General features: G+C 37.6%; 1 protein-coding gene across 7 annotated transcripts in view; it reads right to left on the bottom strand.

The window, feature by feature from the left end:
• Nucleotides 1-382: 382 nt before the first annotated feature.
• Nucleotides 383-19,870, bottom strand: part of TASOR2 (transcription activation suppressor family member 2) — a 95,809-nt gene continuing 76,321 nt past the window's right edge. For 6 of the 7 annotated variants that reach the window (XM_059663359.1, XM_059663367.1, XM_059663339.1 and 3 more), the window contains 6 exons: nucleotides 14,844-18,602; nucleotides 7,494-7,619; nucleotides 6,739-6,892; nucleotides 5,610-5,715; nucleotides 2,156-2,337; nucleotides 383-1,578 (listed from right to left, as the gene is read on the bottom strand). In XM_059663359.1, the coding sequence (XP_059519342.1) occupies nucleotides 1,463-1,578; nucleotides 2,156-2,337; nucleotides 5,610-5,715; nucleotides 6,739-6,892; nucleotides 7,494-7,619; nucleotides 14,844-18,602 (4,443 nt within the window). In that variant the 3' untranslated portion in view covers nucleotides 383-1,462. Of the gene's footprint in view, nucleotides 1,579-1,679; nucleotides 1,771-2,155; nucleotides 2,338-5,609; nucleotides 5,716-6,738; nucleotides 6,893-7,493; nucleotides 7,620-14,843; nucleotides 18,603-19,870 lie in introns of those variants that run through there. The other variant, XM_059663350.1, reaches the window with a different exon arrangement.

Genomic DNA, 19,870 nt, shown 5'->3' with positions numbered 1-19,870 from the left:
TATTAGAATCTTATCCCTGAGGTAAAAAATGGGTTTCTAAGCAAAAGCTAGTGTCAAATAATTAAAACTTATAAATAGTGAGATTGGCACTTTTGTTTGGGTAAGAAGTATACAAAGTAGATGAATGGCTTTTGAAAGAAGTTTCTGTATAGTTCTAACAGCCCTGCCCTTTTTTTTCTGTAGCTTGCAGCTCAGTGCACATGACCTTGGGAGGGGAAAACACTGGGCGGGTCTGCTGGGACTAAACTGACAGATGAGGACCAAAACGATATAAGTGATAGTATTCCTCTGGAACCCAGTCATTCTTGCTTAAGTGGCTTAAAAAGTGATACAACTCTCCTGACAAACTCCAATTTTTGCTATGAAGTCCTTGCAGAAACAATTGACTTTTTAGTTGGCTTTATTAGAAAAATGAAACAAATTAGTTATAAAAACCTGTGTTCCAAATAGATGTTAAGTGTCTTACAAATGTTTTTTGCTTGGTTTTCATGTTTAAAGATTTATTTCTAACATCATAAATAAGTGATTATTCTCAGAGTTGATTTTGTAAGTGCACTATTTACAAAATAAGTGGAAGATGACAGTTTATAAATTTGTACCATTTTGGAAAAAAGGTTAACTTTATGTAGTGTTTGAATAATAGCAAATGAAACACTTAAGAGATTATAGTCTTTACAAGGGTAGTAAAAACTTTTAAAACAGACTAATATGCATTTCTTAAGTGTTGCTGACATTAACATGCAAAAATAAAGCTATTGGTACATGCAAAAATAAAGCTATTGGTTAAAATAGACTAATTTTTGCTATAACTGAGTAGACATGTTTATAAAATTATTTTTAACTAAATTCAATTAATAGCTTTAAATTACAATTAATTTAAAACAAAATATTTAACACTGCAACCCAAAGTGAATGTGTCATTGTAAATGAAGCCATTTAAACAAAATGTAAAAAAATGAAAGGAATTTCCCCCTAAGTTGTAGAACATTGATTTGTTTCAATTATGAGAAGGAAAGACTTTTTAATGTGTCTTAAAGTTTTTTAAAGAAAAGGGAAAATACTAATTTGTTGGCATCACTGATGTCTAGGCAAGTTACAGTTGAATAACCTGGTTAAATAAAATTGATAATTTCATCTTTAAAACAAAATAACAACTATTTTATAAATAGTATGCTACCTAATGGGAAAATTTCTATGCATTGTAAAGGTTACATCATATGTCTCGGTGATCAGGATGAACTGCAGGTGAAAATGCACATCACACAGAAAATGGGTAATTGGGTTGGTTATTTCATTAGTGGATACTTTAGAATTTCATCCCTAAATAGAGTTATTTTTAATTTATAGCATAACACATAAGGTAAAGAACAGAGTTTTTGAACAACTGTTTGCCTCATAGACACAAACGTCAGTATCTTCCCTCAATTCCAGCTGACATGGGAGAGTTGCAGGAGAAGTGTTCTTACCAATAGCTACTCCTAAATGGAGCTGCTACTTTTTGTATATTTTCAATAAAGTTATTTACATCTGTAACAAGGATGCCACTATTTTCAAAGACTTCTCTGGAGACAGGCTTCTCTGTAAAAAGAAAAATATCCTTTTTTGGTTAAAAATGCATTAATGTACTTTCTAAAAAGTATCATTGACATACATATTATATAACAGTTATTCAACATTTAAATGTACCTTTTTAAAAGTAGCAGAACCCCCTTTGTTTAAAAAAAAACTTGTGTGAAACTTCCTAATGTGGGAGGAAAAAGGAGTCTGGTTCTAGTGAAGGAAAAAAAAATAGTTTGAAGCTTTGGGAGCAGCCCCTTCCATGGGAGGTGGGAAGAGTGCTGGGAAATCACTGATAAATGACAAAAGAGTCATTCCTTAATTTTTAAATGTTTGGTGAAGATTCACATGAAACATTAAAAATTAGGGGATTAAGTATAAAATTAAGTAAGGAGATGATGAAACTTAAAAGAAAGAAACTGTTTGAGGACTATTAAATAGACAGTACCCCTCACCCAGCCATTATCAGGCTAACAACTGATCTTGGATCTATATCCATTTATCTTATGGCATTCAATGACTCCTAGAATTGACCCATTTGGGCATTAACTGATTGATGATATAAAACTGAGGCAGTACTAAGTCTGTATGACTTTACCTGTTAGGAAGACAGCAAACCTGGCATGGATATGCTGAATTTGCAGGTTTAGGAGACATTTTAAATGTTCTGCTTTTGTTGATGACCGAGAGTCACACTGGTGATAATGAAGCAATTCAATGATATTTGCACTCTGGTAGGATTTCAATATTAAGTTCTTCTTATGTGCAATTGAATCCACTCTGGAAAATACATAGAAATGTTAAATTCAGATTCAGTGTAAGTTTTTTTTACTGTATCTTAATTTTGTTTTATTCCTAAATCTTCTCTTGCCTTCACTATACTTACATTCCTAGTTTAACTACTTCCCATAAAACCAACTGAGATCCTTTGTCCCTGTTCTTTTCCACCATACACTTGCCTTCCTAGAAGTCATTGTCTTGATGTGCTCTTCAAAACATTACAGGTGCGCTATCTTTGCAAATACAGATTAAAAGAAAAAATAGCACCCTAACCGGTTTGGCTCAGTGGGTAGAGCATCAGCCTGCAGACTCAAGGGTCCCAGGTTTGATTCCGGTCAAGGCATGTACCTTGGTTGTGGGCACATCCCCAGTGGGGAGTGTGCAGGAGGCAGCTGATGGATGTTTCTCTCTCATCGATGTTTCTAACTCTCTATCCCTCTCCCTTCCTCTCTGTAAAAAAACCCCAATAAAATATTAAAAAGAAAATAGCATTCTTATTCCAAGCCGAAGGGAAATCTACACATTTATCCACCACCACTTCCAAAAATGTCGCCGGGCAAGCTTCATATGAATTTCTAGTGGACCTCTTAATGCATTCTTTATAGCAGTGATTCCCAAAGTGGGCGCTACCGCCCCCTGGTGGGCGCTGCAGCGATCCAGGGGGGCGGTGATGGCCACAGGTGCATTTGTTTTAACTTTTTTTTGTATTACCTTTCTATTCTGAGTTCAATAAATAGTTTCATAATTTCAAACTTATATGTTTCTTATTTACACCTTTCTTTACTATATTTTACAAAAAAGGTAGAAACATTAATACATATATCTTTCCGTTTAATTGCTATTAAAATTTTAAAAAAATTAATTTCCAGGGGGCGCTGAGTAGTATTTTTTCTGGAAAGGGGGCGGTAGGCCAAATAAGTTTGGGAACCACTGCTTTATAGCAATGGTTCCAAATCTGTAAGTTTCTTCAAAACCCCTGCTCTAAACTTCTGATTAAAACAATGTAGCAGCTAGATTTTCCTTAGTTTCTCACCTTCTTTTAAATCTTCTTACTACCTTTTTTCTTACTCTTTTAGAGGAAAATGTTTAACTTTTAAACATCACTACCTCTGCTCTTGATTCCATCTCTCCAGTCAGTCTTTTCTATCACATTCTCCTTCCTGTTTGCTGGAGAAAACCAAATCATATGTATCCCACCACTGAAGCGACAAGTACTGTTCACATCACAATGGTGAATTTCCTTCCAGACTTATATGTCAATTTACAATTGGTATCATACTGTACCTAGTTTTAAGATACCAACTTTTCTGTTATATTCCTTATTGTTATAAACAGAAACTCTTTGTATGTTTCTATTTACTGTGTTAAGATTTGTGTGACATTATTTTGCAAATATTAAAAAATCAGACCCTGGCTGGTATGGCTTAGTGTTAAGAGGGTTGGCTAAGCACAGAACGGCCTCGGGTTCCATTCCCAGTCAAATACGTGGGCTGTTTGATCCCTGGGCCTGGTTGAGGCGTGTGCAGGAGGCAACCAACTGATGTGTCTCTCTCCTTACAACCCCCTCCCTCCCTTCTAATCTCTCAAAAAATCAGTGGAAAAATTAGGTAACAAAATTAGCCTAGAGATGGAGTTGAGGCTGGTTTTGTAGTTATTGGTAACCATCAATGGCTATAAACCCCTTTGTGGTTTTTAAAAGCTAGGGTTTTCTTTTTGTTTTAGTTATAGATATATTCCCCCAACGTTGAAAGAATCTGATAGGTTTTCTGATGAGCTCTGTTTATGCCAGGTAAGTACAATTTGAAGAGCATGCTACTGTTTTGGCTAACTCTCTGTGAATGCATGGTCACAGCCAGGGATCTTGTTAACTCTTGGTTGTCCTCCTGTCCTAGTGCCTCCTAACTATGAGCCTTTTCTGAACTTCTAAGCCACCTTTCAGCATCTCATGCACTTCCATAATTTTGGCTGTTTCATCTGAGGTTTGTTTTCCTTTGGGGAAATCACTATGGTTAAACACAATAATGGACATCTCAGAGATGAACATCCTGGAGTTAAAGCCTACAACTGACTGACTCCAAGTTTGACCTAAGTCAGGCCTGTCATGTGTACTCTGTATGAAGTTAGGGCAAGATAATTGAAGTAAAACAACTAACAGTGCCTGAAACAGTCATTTAACAAATGGCTTGTCAAATCTGTTCTTTCCCAGTCTGTCTCTGAGCTCCAGGCCTTCCTTTCCCAGTCTCATTAGAACCTGGAGGCACATCTTTTTTTTTTCTTTTAAATATATTTTATTGATTTTTTACAGAGGAAGGGAGAGGGATAGAGAGAAACATCGATGAGAGAGAAACATTGATCAGCTGCCTCCTGCACACTCCCCATTGGGGATGTGCCCGCAACCAAGGTACATGTCCTTGACCGGAATCGATCCCGGGACCCTTGAGTCCGCAGGCCGATGCACTATCCACTGAGCCAAACCAGTTAAGGCAGGAGGCACATCTTTGATATGGAGCTACTCTCAGATCCAAGTTCCTTTAGCCAAGGAATCAATAAATACTTTTCTTAAAAAAATCCCAGTTGTAGAATGGCAGGGTGGCTCAGTTGGTTGGAGTGTCCCATACACTAAAGAGGTTTTGGGTTTGATTCCAACTCAGGAATAGCAATCCTAAAATATCTATAGTTAAGTTCGACTCTGCTTACGGGAGGCCATCGATAGATCTTTCCCCCTCACATCGCTATTTCTCTCTCCCCCTTCCTCTCTCTCTGAAGATTAAAAAAATCCTAGCCATATATTTAAAGAGTCTTGCCAATTGGCAATCTATTGTTTAAGGGTAAAATTCAATTTTCCATCCTAGTTATAACTGAGGCAACTTAAAAAGCATTACTGTGGCAAGCCCGTAGTTCAGTTTACTTTTTGCAGTTTATGGTAGCAGAGTCTAAATAACTATAGATATTTTAGGATCCCTATGTCTGACTTCTGTTGGTCTAGAGAGTGCTACTCACAGTGTATGCCTATAAACTTTTGAGTACAACACAAAACTTTCATTGAATAATATGCCCTGCTATAAAAACAAAATCCCCAAACCAGCCAACAGATCTAAATACTGTGTTTAGTGATGCAGGTGATTTCCATTCCAGTACAAACTTAACCTTGAATAATACCAGTCCAGAGCACATTTAATATTTCAGGGTGAATCACATGGTATTTCCATATCCCCCTGTCAAAGGGAAGAGAAGGACCCCCGCCCAAGCCCTCACCTGGCCTCAGGCCTTACCTTACATCTTCCTTTAGCTTTTTATTTTCCCTGTAGTGAAGCAACCATTTCCATCTTCCATTTCCATTTAGTTTCTCCAGGGCTTTCACAATTTCCTTCAGTTGAACTACAGGATAGAATAAATTGTGTTTTAAAATTTTTGGTTTTCTATTCAAAGCCCAGAATTTATTACTTGTAAAAAAAAAAAAAATACCTGCGTTTGAGTGTACACCATCATTGATTGCCACTTGTATGGCTGTATAGGACCCCATATTGCATTTCAAAGATACAGCAATCTATGGCCCCTCGATTCAGCCCTACCTACTCATACTGCAGTAGGAGAGAGCTCTGCAGAGAAAGCACTGCAACTCATAGCAGTTAAAGCTTTGAACATATAGAGATCACATAGGAGGTTTAGTTGCAACAGCAAAGTCCACGTTTCTAAATACAGAATCTACAAATATTTTTCACCTCCAATTTCCATGTACAATTCATGCTTGAGCTAGACAGGTTTTGATCGTACATGAAAGTGTCTGCTCTGTGCTCTGACAATCTCCTAGGTCAACTCAGGATTAGGGTCAATGACTGCCCACGCAATGGATTAACTACATATAACTTAAGTAGATCCCCTACCCTGATAGATTCCCAATCTCCAGTTGACCCTTGAACTACTCAGGTAAAGTATAAGTAGATGCACATAGCTCAAACTCACGCTGTTCAGGGTCAACTGTATGAGTGTTCAAGCAGATAATTAACACGACTTCAGTAACCATTTTTTAGATTTCCATATCAGTAAGGTAGTAAGTGTGACAGCAACAGAAATGGAAGAGGACTGATTCTAAACAAAATCTGTATCTGACTTCATTTGGCAAGTGAAGGAATCAAATTTAACAAAATCTCAAATGTGTATGACTATTTTAGCCACAATCCTGAGAGAAGGAACTTAGGAGCTGGTTTAGTGGTAAGGACAATCAGTAAAACAAGGGAGGTTAAGAGCATGCATATTGGGAATGAGAACTATATAAAAAACTGCTTAGCATAGCATACAGCAAAAATTAAGCCCTCAAGAGGTAGAGACTGACATTATTTTGAGTTGATATTTTTCATGAAATAGTACTTAAGAAACAGGAAAAGAAATTAAAAGGCTAACCTAATGTTAAAGTTTCTAATATTCTGTCATCTGATACCACAAAGCCTCCAGTCCGAAACAGCTCTTGGAAGGTGTAATTGAGAACATCTTCAGGGCTGTCTACTCCGGCGAAGATGACACTGGGAAAATGCTTGAGCTTCAGCAAAGAAGGAATCTATTAAACACAAAAGGATCCCACAAAAAAGATAAATTTACTGGGTTTTGTCACTTTTCATCCGAGGGTTTCAAGATTCAGGACAGCTAAAAATACTTTAACCTTGATGACTGATAGATAATTCTACCACACATAAGGAATATTAACTCAGTTCATCATAAAACATGTAAACACAAAGTCTCTATAACTGCAAAGGTTGGAGATAGGGAAAAGTACACCTGAGGCTTTAGGGACCTGTAATCAGGCAGGTAACAGGCTAACACCATCATTCCCTGTCTTCGGCTTCACTTGGTATAGGTGCTGTAGGGATCGGTTACTACCTCCTGATAGGCTGCCGCTATGCCCGTAAGTTAGATCTTCTTGGAAGAAGCAATTACTTTTATTCAACTAATAGGTAAATATAACAAAGAGTTAAGAAAAATTTTATAATTCCTATAAAAGAAAGTTTTGTTACTATTATATGAAAATTTATCAGTATCTTTTTTAGTTCTGTCTTAGTTAATTATTATGAATAAAAAAAGGCAGTGACAAGTCTGATAATTATAGAGTAACAAAGGCCTGGAACACATTTCTTTGTAAGAAAGGTTATTTTCAAACCTACTTGATGTAAATGTGATGAGATATCTTCATTTTTGATGATGACCATTAGCATATCATTCTCTCTGTGAAAAGCTTGACAGAAATGCTGAGGTTCAATTTCTGTATGGCCTCCTTTCCTCAGAATATTCTGAAAGATTTACAAATAGCCATTACTAAAAAAAAAAGATGAATGCACAGAACTTTTATAATTTACTAAGAACATAAAAAAGCACCTCCTATTTACTAAGTTATATCCTAACAAGGCAACAATAAGTGGCAGTTTGTCTTATACTAAGTGAGCTTTCACCTGTGAAAGAAATGACTCCTCAGTATCACTAACGGTTGGGTTTTATAAGTTTATTTCAAAGGCAAAAAAAAAAAAAGCCTTGGCCAGTGTGGTTCAGTTTGGAGCACCATCCTGTGCACCGGAAGATCACGGGTTCAATTCCCAGTCGGCACATACCCAGGTTGCAGGTACAATCCTTGGTCTGGGCACATATGGGAGGCAAGTGATTGATGTATATCACATCGATGTCTCTCTGCCCTTCCTCTCTAAAAATCAATTTATAAAAAAGGCAAGAAAAAGCACTATAGGGTTTTTTATGTCCATAGAGTATCAAAGGCTGATTTTTTTTTTTTTAAACCACCAGACTAATATATTGAGTCTCACCCTCTTCAAGGGGATTTACCTTGGGCATGCTGTGATGCACTAAAAAATGTTTCTGGTCAAAATGTTTCTAGAACATACTTTTGAATATAATACCCATAACAGCTATGTATTACTTCGAGTATCATTAAATGGATATTGGTTTTGAGGTGAGAGAACAGTCTCTTGGATGTGGGGACTTGACCATGAAGATATATGTGCATGGTTATTAGGCAATGCTATTACACAGAATAGGGCTGTAATAGCCTGCTTGGGGGAGGGTAAGTTCATTTAATAAAAACATTAACTTTGTCCTTTGTGATTTTGACAGTTTGTTTGAAGGATTCTGGATGTTTCCATTGCACACCTTGATGTTCCTAGTTATATAAGAAACACTGTATTTTGACTATTTCAATTCATCACTCAAAATGTATGGGCCATGTATTTTCAAATAAATTCCTACAGGCAAGATTTAACAGAGCCCAATAAAATGTCTAAATATAAATCTTTAGCCCTCACTTATTTCAATAAATTATTTGAATAAATACATTTTCTGTTCAACATTTTCACCAAACGCTGTGGCATTCGTGTTGTGGGCTCTTGTCATGCAGTCTGAATTTTGACAGATCTTCCTCATCTTACATATAAATGGGTCATGACATCCCATCATCAACCGAACGCTTCAGGATCCTTCAGGACTGAAGAATTATAAGGATAGCTTTGTGAGCTTTTAGAAACATTTTGCTTTGACAAGACTTTAATCCTGTTTATGTGTCAACTTTCTCACTTGGAGATTAGTTTTATCTTTGCACACAATTTGTTATTTTCTGTTGTAAATAGTGACCATATGATATTATGAAACGGCACATTCACTATTTTAACAGGCATGATGATATCTTGAAATATTCCTACCAGACCTATGATCTCTCCATATGAAAACCAGTATCATCCATGCTCTGTAAAGGGTGTGAGAACTAAGATATTGCACTGTTGCTTTTGAGAAGGAAGCAAAAAGGTGGCAAAACAGGGATATGGCGATGATGCTAACTCAATCTGACTGATTTTAGGACATGTTTCAGGAATAATTAGCCAAATAAAATTACAGTACACCCTTAATTTTTCAGACCCTGACTTAATGGACTTCAGATTTAAAAGACAAAATTTCTGGTCCATTTGTCATGAGTGTCACATGTGAAAATTAACACCCTGTTAATTTTAAAATGCTTTTAACCAATAATTAACAGGTTTTTTTTGTTAATTTATTTTTAAGAAATTTTAGCAAATAGGCCATATGTTGGGGAAAAAATACTAGTGATTTTGTTGACATAAATACTACATAGTTACAGCTATAGTCTACATATTTAAGTCCAAGTGTCACTGCTCGTAAACAATGCTGGGCAAATGATTAGCATGTGATCACACCACATCTTGCGAGGTAACTGGGTTTGTTGTCTCACTGTGTGACTTTCTGAAGTAGTTATATAACTCATGCTGGCCGGTGTTCCAATGTGTGCTAAGCCACACCCCAGCTGTGTGCATTTGTTTATTGGAGATGACTGGTGAATGCATACATTTAACCAGACCTATTCAGTATAAATTTAAAATTACAGTAACACATATAGAAAACTTTTCTGTGAAATTAAAGTTTTCATACATAGTTAAATTTAATTACACAAACATGTCTACATAAGTAAAAACGGGTTAACAAATTTGTCAATATTTTAACATACATTCAGAAAACCTACTTTATTATATAACAGACTTTCTGCTTTAACAGACTGTCCCTTGCCTGAATTAGTCCATTATATTGAGGATTTTACTGTAACTTTATTTCAAGGTAAAAAGGAAATGAATTTTCAGGTTACTTTTGGAGGCTAAGCACCTTCCAAAGGACTGAAGGCTATTTAATACTTTTTCAATGATACTTCTTACCAAAATGGCATGTAAACTGGAACAAAAACTATGGGGGTTTGGGTAGGTGGGTACAGGGACAAATCTGGCAACCATTTATGAAGTACCTTGGAGAAGAAAATAATTCTCAACAGGAAAATAAAATCTGTTAAACAGAAAAATCAGACTCCATAAATTTGGAATAAATTTTAAATATTTTAAGATCATAATTAAATTACACAAAATAGGAGCCATCAGCTATCTTATCTTGAAGAAAGTAACAAACAATGGATAGCTTCAAGTTAAAGCTTATCTATCATTTTTCCAGTCCATGCTATAGTCTAAATGCCTTAGCATGATTTCTATTAAGGCCCTTCCATCCTAAAATGGCCCTTTCTTACATCTCTAGACTTGTTTCTTGACAGAACACACTATGCTCCAGGCATGATGAGCAGCCTCTTCACTGGGCCCGTGTACTCTTATGGCCCTTTCAGAAACCCTCTCAGGGTTCCCTTATGCTTTTCTTCCTGCAGCACTGAACCAATGACTAAAACTGCCTGCTGTCCCTCTGGGCAGACTTCCGACCCCTGAGGGGAGTGTCTGTGTTACATCCACTGCATCCTCCACACAGAGAACCTCGAGTTACCAGCTTCACACCTGCCTCTGGGAAGAGCAGGAAGCTGCTTTACATGTTTCATTAGCATCTACCTGATGTGCCCCTCTGAGATAACTGTCACACTCATCACATACAACATCTTCAGATGTCTAACGTTACTCAGTAACTCAACATTTATGGACTTACCAAGTGACAGATAATCTGAAATACAGGACTTCTCAGAAGTACTGACATAAGTGAACTATAAAACAAATCTAGCCAAACATTTAGAACCAGACCACTTACTAATCTAGCCTTCCACACCTCACACAAGAGGTCAACCTTGCTAACTTTAGTAAAATATTCCTGACTCCCTCAAAACAATTTCAAAGCACCTGCACCAACACCACACTTAATTTTACATTCACATTTATTTTTGTTTCTTTTATCAGTGTTTTTCATTTCCCCTCATGTGTACATGTTAGGGCTCTAAAACAGACACTGAGAAGGATTGCTTTCATTTGAACTGGCTCCTGCCACCTTTGGGCTGGTGCTCCAGGCAGGTGCAGATGGGGCTGGCATGACCACGGCTAATTACACTTGGGGTAGGAGGTGAGCCAAACAGCAGGTACAATGAGGGCAACTGAGAACCCTTACAGCTTGCGAAGGAACTGCAAGTGTGACACAGGTAGGATAGACCTGGTGGTACTGGACTGGAATTGGGGAGCAGTGTGCACCTATTTTTATTTTAAAAAGAAACATACAGGTGTTATTTGTACATTTAACAGATAGTTCTTGGCTGTTTGCTTGACGGATGTAGATGCAAAGGCATCCAGTAGCACTGAGTTCACCCACTGCCAAGTCTTGATTCTGTGGCAGGCAGGCAGACAGACATGAGCAGAGCAGGGATGATGGGCCAGATACACAAGGTCACCAGGGCAGAAGGTCCCGGGTGCCTAGCAATGGGCGTTGTAGGGTCGGATCTCGTCCCCAGGGTGACCTTTCCTCCTCTAGCATCTTGTTGGTTTAGACCCCAATCCCATGGCATTTCTTTCCTAGAGATAACATCTAGGCCTCAGTTGTGTCTCAGGTCCAGGCCCAGGAAAGCAGCAAAACCAGACAAGCAACCCCACAGCTGACCTTAGGGCCGGATGCACTGGAGAATGATCCCCTGCCCTGGCACCAACTAACTAATCAGTCGGGGGAGACCTAGACCCTGAAAGGGCACACCTGGAAAGCTGATGAATATTCTACTGAGATCTTCCCTTAGGACCTCCCCTGAAATCTCCACCCTTAGGACTGAGGACCCAGCATGCTCTCCCTCCCAGGAGCACACCTATTTCCTTCCCCAGTCCCTTCTCTATCCTCCCCAGGCACGTCACCTTTACCTTCCTCACTTCTAAGCTCCAAGGGCCCTTCCTTTACGTAAACTCTATAACTTGTTTTCTAAGCCCATTTCTTCTATGAAACTTCTGCCTCTCTGATTTTCCAAATGAATGTTCTCTTATAGTTTGAGTCTTGGCTCTGAATTCTTTCCTAGCTAGAACTCAAGTTCCAAGGTTGCTGAACCCAGATCTGGTCTGACCCCACTGGTCTAACACCTGGTGCCATTCTTGCTGCCCACAACAATTCCAAATGCGATTCTTCACTAAAACGAATCACAGCTCCTTGGAGAAGTGGCTGACTTCAAGGCTGAGTGAGGAAATACACAAGATAAGCCTGTAACATCACATTGTACCACAAAGGGAGAAGTTAGCCAAAGAATTATAGGGACTTGTCTAAAGGACACAGAAGCCAACTCTTAAAGGGACTCCCACTAGCTGGGTCTGGGGAAATCTGAGCATTAACATAATGATAACCAAATGATAACTTTTGAGTAAAATAATATGGAACATGGGTTCACACTGATATAAGCAAAATAACAAATGGAAGGGAACGAAAAGATCTACCCTACAGCAGAAGGCCAACTAAGGAATGTACAAGGAATGACAGAATTAGAATACCACGATGTGGCAACCATCACAATATCTGATTCAGACAAGAATCAATCTGGAGGGTTAAAGTCTCAAGAAGAATAGGATATTTACATATTCTATTGTATCTCCCACTTACTAATAACTACAACATGATTATTAACTGTATATTGGAGGGAATTAGTAGAAACTATCAACAAAATGAAAAATGTTAATACAGTAAAACCTTAATATAATGGATTAATTTGGGCAAGGTGGTGTCTTTTAAAGCTGAAAGTCGGTTATATATAATAAAGCAGGATTTCCAAATGTGTATGTTAAAAAATTGACAAATTAGTTTACTTGTTTTTACTTATTAGACATGTTTGTGTAATTAAAATGAAATATGTATAAAAAAATTATTTCACAGAGATTTTCTATACTGTAATTTTAAATTTATCCTGAATAGGTTTAGTAAATGCATGTACTCACCAGTCACCATGAGTAAACAAATGCACATAGCTGGGGCGTGGCTTAGCACAAATCAGAACACCAGCCAGCATAAAGTCACCTGAGAAAACAGAACCAATCACCTCGAGAGATTCAGTGTGATCATGTGCTAATCATTCTCCCAACACTGTTTATGGTGACTCTAACTTAAATATGTAGACTTTAGTTGTAGATATGTAATAATTATGTTGGTGAAATTACTAGTGGTTTTTCCAACATATGGCCTACATACTAAAATTTTGTTAAAAATAACAGTGAATTAACAACAACAAAAATAACTTGTTAATTATAAACAAATTTTGATTAAAAGCATTTTAAAATTAACAAGGTTTTATTTTTCACATATGACATGGACTGGAAATTTTGTCCATTAAATCTGAAGTCCTTTAAATTGAAACCTGCAAAATCAAAGTTTTACTGTACAATAGGAATCTGACAAAAACAGACACATGATAAGCAAAGACAATATGATACTGAACTTAAGATGGGGTCTGTGGGCTGAACTAGCACAGTGCATTAGTGCTCAGGTCCTGATTTCTAGGGTTGTGCTGTGATCATACAAAACAGTGTCCTTCTTGTTGGGTAATATACACAGTTGCTTCCTTAGTGCAGCAGTCTCATATGAAGGTAATACATATGTATTCAGAGGTAATGGGACATCGTAACTGCAACATACTTTCAAATGGTTCAGAAATGTTAACAGTGGGGCATCTGGGTGAAATGTAAATAGTGAGGTATCTTTTAACATTCAGAAATGTTAACATTTCTGCAACCTTCATATGAATTTGAAATTATACTTTAAAAGTTAAAACAAAAGAGAGAATACTGTATTTTCTAAAAATATAAGAGAAATTATGAGGGGATAAAATGAGGAAGCTCATGGTAAATGGAGATGGATTCTGGCTCCTGTGAAGTTAGAATTTTACCATGGTTACATCATTTAAAATTAAGTATCATGTTCTTATGAGAACATCAGTTATCCTAAAATTCAATAAAAAAATACATCTAAAACAGTGGTTCTCAACCTTCTGGTCTTTTAAATACAGTTCCTCATGTTGTGACCCAACCATAAAATTATTTTCGTTGCTACTTCATAACTGTAATGTTGCTAACTGATATGCAGGATGGTCTTAGGCGACCCCTGTGAAAGGGTTGTTCAACCGCCAAAGGGGTCGCATGACCCACAGGTTGAGAACCGCTGATCTAAAACCAAAAGAGGTCCCTCTCAATTATCCATATTAATAAAGCAGTTTTAAATTATATTTTTATTGATTTCAGAGAGGAAGGGAGAGATAGAAACATCAATGAGAGAATCATTGATCAGTTGCCTCCTGCATGCCCCCTACTGGGGATCGAGCCCACAACCTGGGCACGTGCCCTTGACTGCAATTGAACCTGGGACCTTTCACAGGCTGATGGTCTATCCACTTAGCCAAACCAGCTAGGGCTTAATAATGTAATTTTTAAAAATCTGCATTTTACCTAAGAACCTATTTGTATTTGTATTTGAATTTGCGTATGTCTATACTGGTAACTTTTTGTGAAAATTAATCATTCCACTAATTCTGGAACATCATACGTATCTTCAAATATAGTACCAAAGACAGATAGATCCTTGCAGCATAACATTTGGTATGCAGATAAAAACTGAGCTGTGAAACTCAAATACCAGTTCATATATCATCTTTTTCTGAAGCCAAGAATGCTAAATTATTTTAAGCTAAAATTAGACAGCAATCAAAATAATATAATCTATAAGAAAAAAATCTGTCACCTTACCTTTGTTCTCACAAAGAATGACTTGTCCTCTGTCTCAACGAGGTAAAACAGAAAGGTGCTTTTGCACGCCTCTTTCACGACACTTTTTAGTTTGACGCGCAAACTGTTACACAAGTCGGTAATCATGTCTTCATAGGAGGCTGATCTTCTTGGGGAAGAATACATCTCTTGAGATGTGGCTTCTCCAGAACCAACATTTGACTCTTTAACTCGCAAACTGACTTGATTGCCATTCATCACCACCTTGTTGAATTCCGCATATTCATTGAGAATAAGGGAGATATCATTCCGGGATTCCTTCAAAGTACTGTTATATTTCAGTTTGTTGAGGTGGAAAGAAACAGTCTGATTTCTTTTAGAATTTGTAAGATGATTTCTCCTGCGATCACATCTTTCCTTCCAAAAGGAAGAACTGTCTAATTTGCTGGACCTGTGGCGTCTTGGGTGCTGGCTCTGTGGCCTGGAGTCTGAGTGCATGATTGTTACCAACAGGGTACTTTTGCTCTGGGATGGAGGATGGAGAACTGAGGATTCAGATGTTTTTGGCAAAGGGAAAGCTTCAGAGGCAATTTGGAGAGATGGTTTCTTCAAAAAGTCATTGGTGGAAGATGGAGAAAGCTGGGAATCCCCTTTCTTTACAATTTGCTTCAGTTTCTGTTGGAAACGCAGATATTCCAGATCTAAAGTGTTCTGAGTAAGGTTATCTTCTATCTGCCAAGTATTTGTCCAGGAGCTTAGCAAGCCATGTTTAGCAGTGAAATTGCGCTGCCTCCTCAGGCCGTGCAAAGTTCTCTTGGTACCTTTGACCTCTTTAGTTATAGTAAAATTAGTGTAAGTCCTGGGGATACCATGGAGATCTCTGATTTGGATGTAACATGGCACACTCTTATCTTCTTTCTTTAATCCATCAAACCGGTTTCGGGGAGGTATGCTGGTCTCCAACTCTGAAACCTGGGTAGAGTAGGCCCAATCGTCCTTATGACTATTGTTTAGGCTCAGGAAAGAGTCATAACCATCTTTCAAAGCACCTTCTTTCTTGTGACTATATCGCAAAGCGCAGGAACTCTCCATGTCTAATTTGGAATTTCTACAATCACCAAAAGAGTCTTGATCAGAGTCTCCGGAAAGTGGCTCATAATGGAAGTCAGAATTCACACTATTATCCATATCTCCCTCCAGGGTTTCAGAGTCCTCCTCAGCCCTGATCCCCTCACCAGAGCTTTTATTTTCCACCTGCTCTTTAGAGACTCCACAAACAAGAGCAGCACAAGATTTGGGAACAAAAAAGGCAGAAGACTCTTTATTGACATTTTCACTGGTGACTGCTGTGTTTTGGTGAGAATCAGCATATAGATACATGGGGGAAAGTCCTTTATTCGACAGATCTTTTGTTTTGCATGTTGACATATCTTGCGGCATATGGGTGGTTTTTTGTTTGCCTTCTGGAGACGATGTGTTTGATTCAGAGTCAATACCTCCTAGGTCTATGTTGTTTTCATATAATTCAGCTTCGGTTTCACTATTCTTAAGCAAACTGGCCATTCTGACTACTGATATTTCCTGTGTTTGAAACCCTGTCTCAACGTTTATGGGTCTTGTAAAATGGGTTACGGTAGCACCACTTGAGGAAAAAGCAAGGTTGGGGATCTCTGGGTGCCTGTGTGCCTGTGTATCATCAGCTTCATCGACTGAGTCAGAGCTCAAGGACTGAACTTGCATGTAATTGCCTTCATTTATTTTCAAATCACTGCTAAAGAGACTCTTAATGCTTTTCGGACTAGTCTCCTGTTTTAACGATACATTCGTTATTTCACTTGGACTATTTGTAGAAATAAATGTATCAACCAAAGACTTATTTTCCAAAATCTTTCTAGGACTATATGGGGGCTCACTGGTCTCCAAGGCAAGGTGATTTAAGCCTGAATTTCTGTTTTCTATACTGATCGGCTGCAATGGATTTCCTGACGTTACCAATTTTTCTAGAGAAGTCTTGAAGTCAGCTCTGTAACTGCCAGTTGAGGCAGGCTGGTTTAATTCTTTATTGCAGCATGGCACCTTTTCTGAGAAAGAGAAATCCTCACGATGTTCACTTGGGACAATTTCCTTAGTTACTTTGCCCAGAAGGGTTGAATGCTTATCTTTTCTTCCTGGATGATTATTTAATAGTAGAGGCATTTCAGCAGGAAGTTGTGTTTGTGGTACCTGAGTTAGGTTATTTTGTCCCATTGGATGGATAGGACCAAAAGAATTTTCCTTTTCTGTTATGGCCAAATCTACTGACTCAATGTGGGAGAATTTGCCACTTTTCCCACTCTGTGCATCGGGATGTTTTAAACTACATGGAGATACATCCCGAGATGGTTGTGTTTCTTCAACTGGTATCTGGGGGTCAGGACTAGAAGCTGGTGACACTTCTTCAATTAAAGAACCAAAGGGAAAGTCTGAAGTAACATTAACTTCCTCTGTAAGCTCAAGGGCAGAAGTATATTTAGCAGAATTCACTTCTCTGTTTTCTATGAAAGTCACTTCTTGTGGCTCAATTATGTCTTCATCTATATCCTGGAGTTCTAAATTTGGTAATGGGGCCCCTTGATGTTGCTCTGTTTCACCAGCTGGCATTTCTTCTCTGGGACTTGTAGGTGGTGATATTGTGAGAGTTAGGTCAATGTCAGAATCTTCCTCTAACTCTAGGCTTACCTCCTCTCCATTTATAGATAGGCTGGTTTGTTTAGCAAATGCGGACTTAAATGATTCAAAATTCCTATTTTCACTGTTTAGACCACTCTTGTCACTCTTTAATTCTAAAGAGCCATTTGATGTATTACTTCTTGATGGAATGCAGCTAAGTGAGTAATTTTTTTCCAACATGGCAGAGGCTGATGGTGAGGCTTCTTCAATCTGTGATGGCTCCAAAATCTCTTCTGAAGATATGCTTAAGAGACTCTTAGGTTGCAGAAAAAGTTCTTGAGAGAGTTTCATTTCTTCTCTGGGTAATGAAAAATTACAACTTTTAACTAATGGTACTGCCTCCTTTTCCAATGAATTATCAGTTGGCAATGATGAGCCTGGAACAGGAATCTCTTTCTGTAATGAACACATTTCATTATTAGCTAGTGTCTCTCCACTTACTGAGGAAGCACAAAGGTACTTAGTGCCTTTTTCTCCTGACGTTGCTAGAGATAGAATGTCCTTAAGACCTTGTGTTTGTACCTTTTCAAATGTGGATATAGGAAGTCTAAAACTTCTAGCAGGTGATACTTGTTTAAGCAACTCCATATTAAAGGTTGTAGGTTTATCAGCTCTATTTGCAATTTCTGCCTGTATTGGTATACATGCATTTTTTTCAAAAGTAAGAGTAACTGGTTCCAGATTAATCATTACATACCCCATATCATCTTTCTTTTCCTGTGAAGGCTGACATTCTTTGTTTTGGGGGCTGCTATGCTCGATAAGGGTCTGTAAACCACTTGTTTTTGCTTGCACTGTTGCATGGAAATTATCAACTTTGCTTTCAAGGGTGCTATACACAGATTTTTGACAAATCACTGACTGACTGCTGATCCCATCACAAGTCTTGGTGAATGTGGTTTGTGTGACTGTATCAAAAGAAGTCACTCTTGTGCTATCAAGTGGCTCAAAGGTTTTATCTTCACCAGGAATAGAAGGTCCATTAATTTGGATACTTCCAGTGTTAGAAAGCACAAGATTAGAAGTCTCTGTTTTATCCGATGACTCTTGTTTGGATTTCCCCTCAATGATCTGAAATGACAAAAGTAAAAAAACTAACTCAAGAGTCAAACAGATTATTTTAAACATTTATATGTGAAGAACAGAATAGAAAAGGATTAATTTGAGTTTGTCCATTCTTTTGAATTTTCTAATCTGTAAGAATAAGACAGGGTAAAGATCAAACAAATCCATCTCTTTTTAGACAGGCTTAAAATACCCCACAAATAGGAATTTGTTTTCTTTAAACATAAAACACACAGATGAGATCTCCAAAACTTATTTCACAGGCCATTTTTTAAAAAGGACTTTTAGGAAGAAAAGTGGCTAGCCCACTGACAATTTAAAGACTTGAAAATCTCTTATTCCTCAGCTATCTTCTTTGCTTATAACTGGAGATAATTTCTTTCTCATTGTAATAACTCCTATTCAACAGAGCACAATAAAACATAGTACAGTTTGCATGAATAAAGTGAACCAAAGGGACGGATGGTGAATGTGGATCTGGGTTAAACATTAGGAGAAATTACTTCTGGATAATTTTGATAACCTCATAAACAGGTGTTTTTTTTTTAAAGGCTGAAACATAGTCTTGTCCAGAATATAGTAAAATGGACTGATCATACAATTAACCATATATTAACTTTTGGAACATTATGATCACAGACTTCCTGCCATGTCTTGTGACAATCATGTTAAAAGTCAGGACCTGGGTTTCAAACCTCATTAAAAACATCTGTCTTAACAGAAAACGCTGAGCTGAGGAACTGGCAGCGTGGGGACTGAGACTCAGAGTTTTAAGAGAACATTACTGGCCAGGCACAAAACACAGGAAAGTCTTAATGGTAGGAGTTATTCTGAGAATTTTCCCACCCAGTCATACTGTGGCTGTTACTCTTTGACCACAGTCCCAAACCTTACCATGCCTGTGGTCTTAGGGAAATGCATTTGTGATAATCTTGATATGTTTAGACTAATATATATATATATATATATATGACTACAGGTGAAGTGTAATGTTTCTAAAGCAAAGTGTGATCATTTAAAAGAACTGCAAAATTAAACACACAACTAAAAGCAACATGGCTATTGGTTTCTAATGCCCACTGTGCTGGAATTCTTTTGTGTCCTAGTTTGCCCACTTGTCAAACAAAGGAATGGTATAGCATTTGTGTGTGCATCTTTAAAGTAAAGGCACAGTATCCAGGAAGATGATGGAAAATTTTTAAATACATGCTATAGAAATTTTTAGAAATCATTAATTTTAATACCATTACTTCCTTCTTAATACTCTATTTTAC

Source organism: Myotis daubentonii, chromosome 1, assembly GCF_963259705.1.
Source record: "Myotis daubentonii chromosome 1, mMyoDau2.1, whole genome shotgun sequence".
In the NCBI taxonomy this organism is placed as follows: Eukaryota; Metazoa; Chordata; class Mammalia; order Chiroptera; family Vespertilionidae; genus Myotis; species Myotis daubentonii.
The sequence above is the reverse complement of the archived record's forward strand: the minus strand, read 5'-3'. Positions and strand labels throughout refer to the sequence as shown.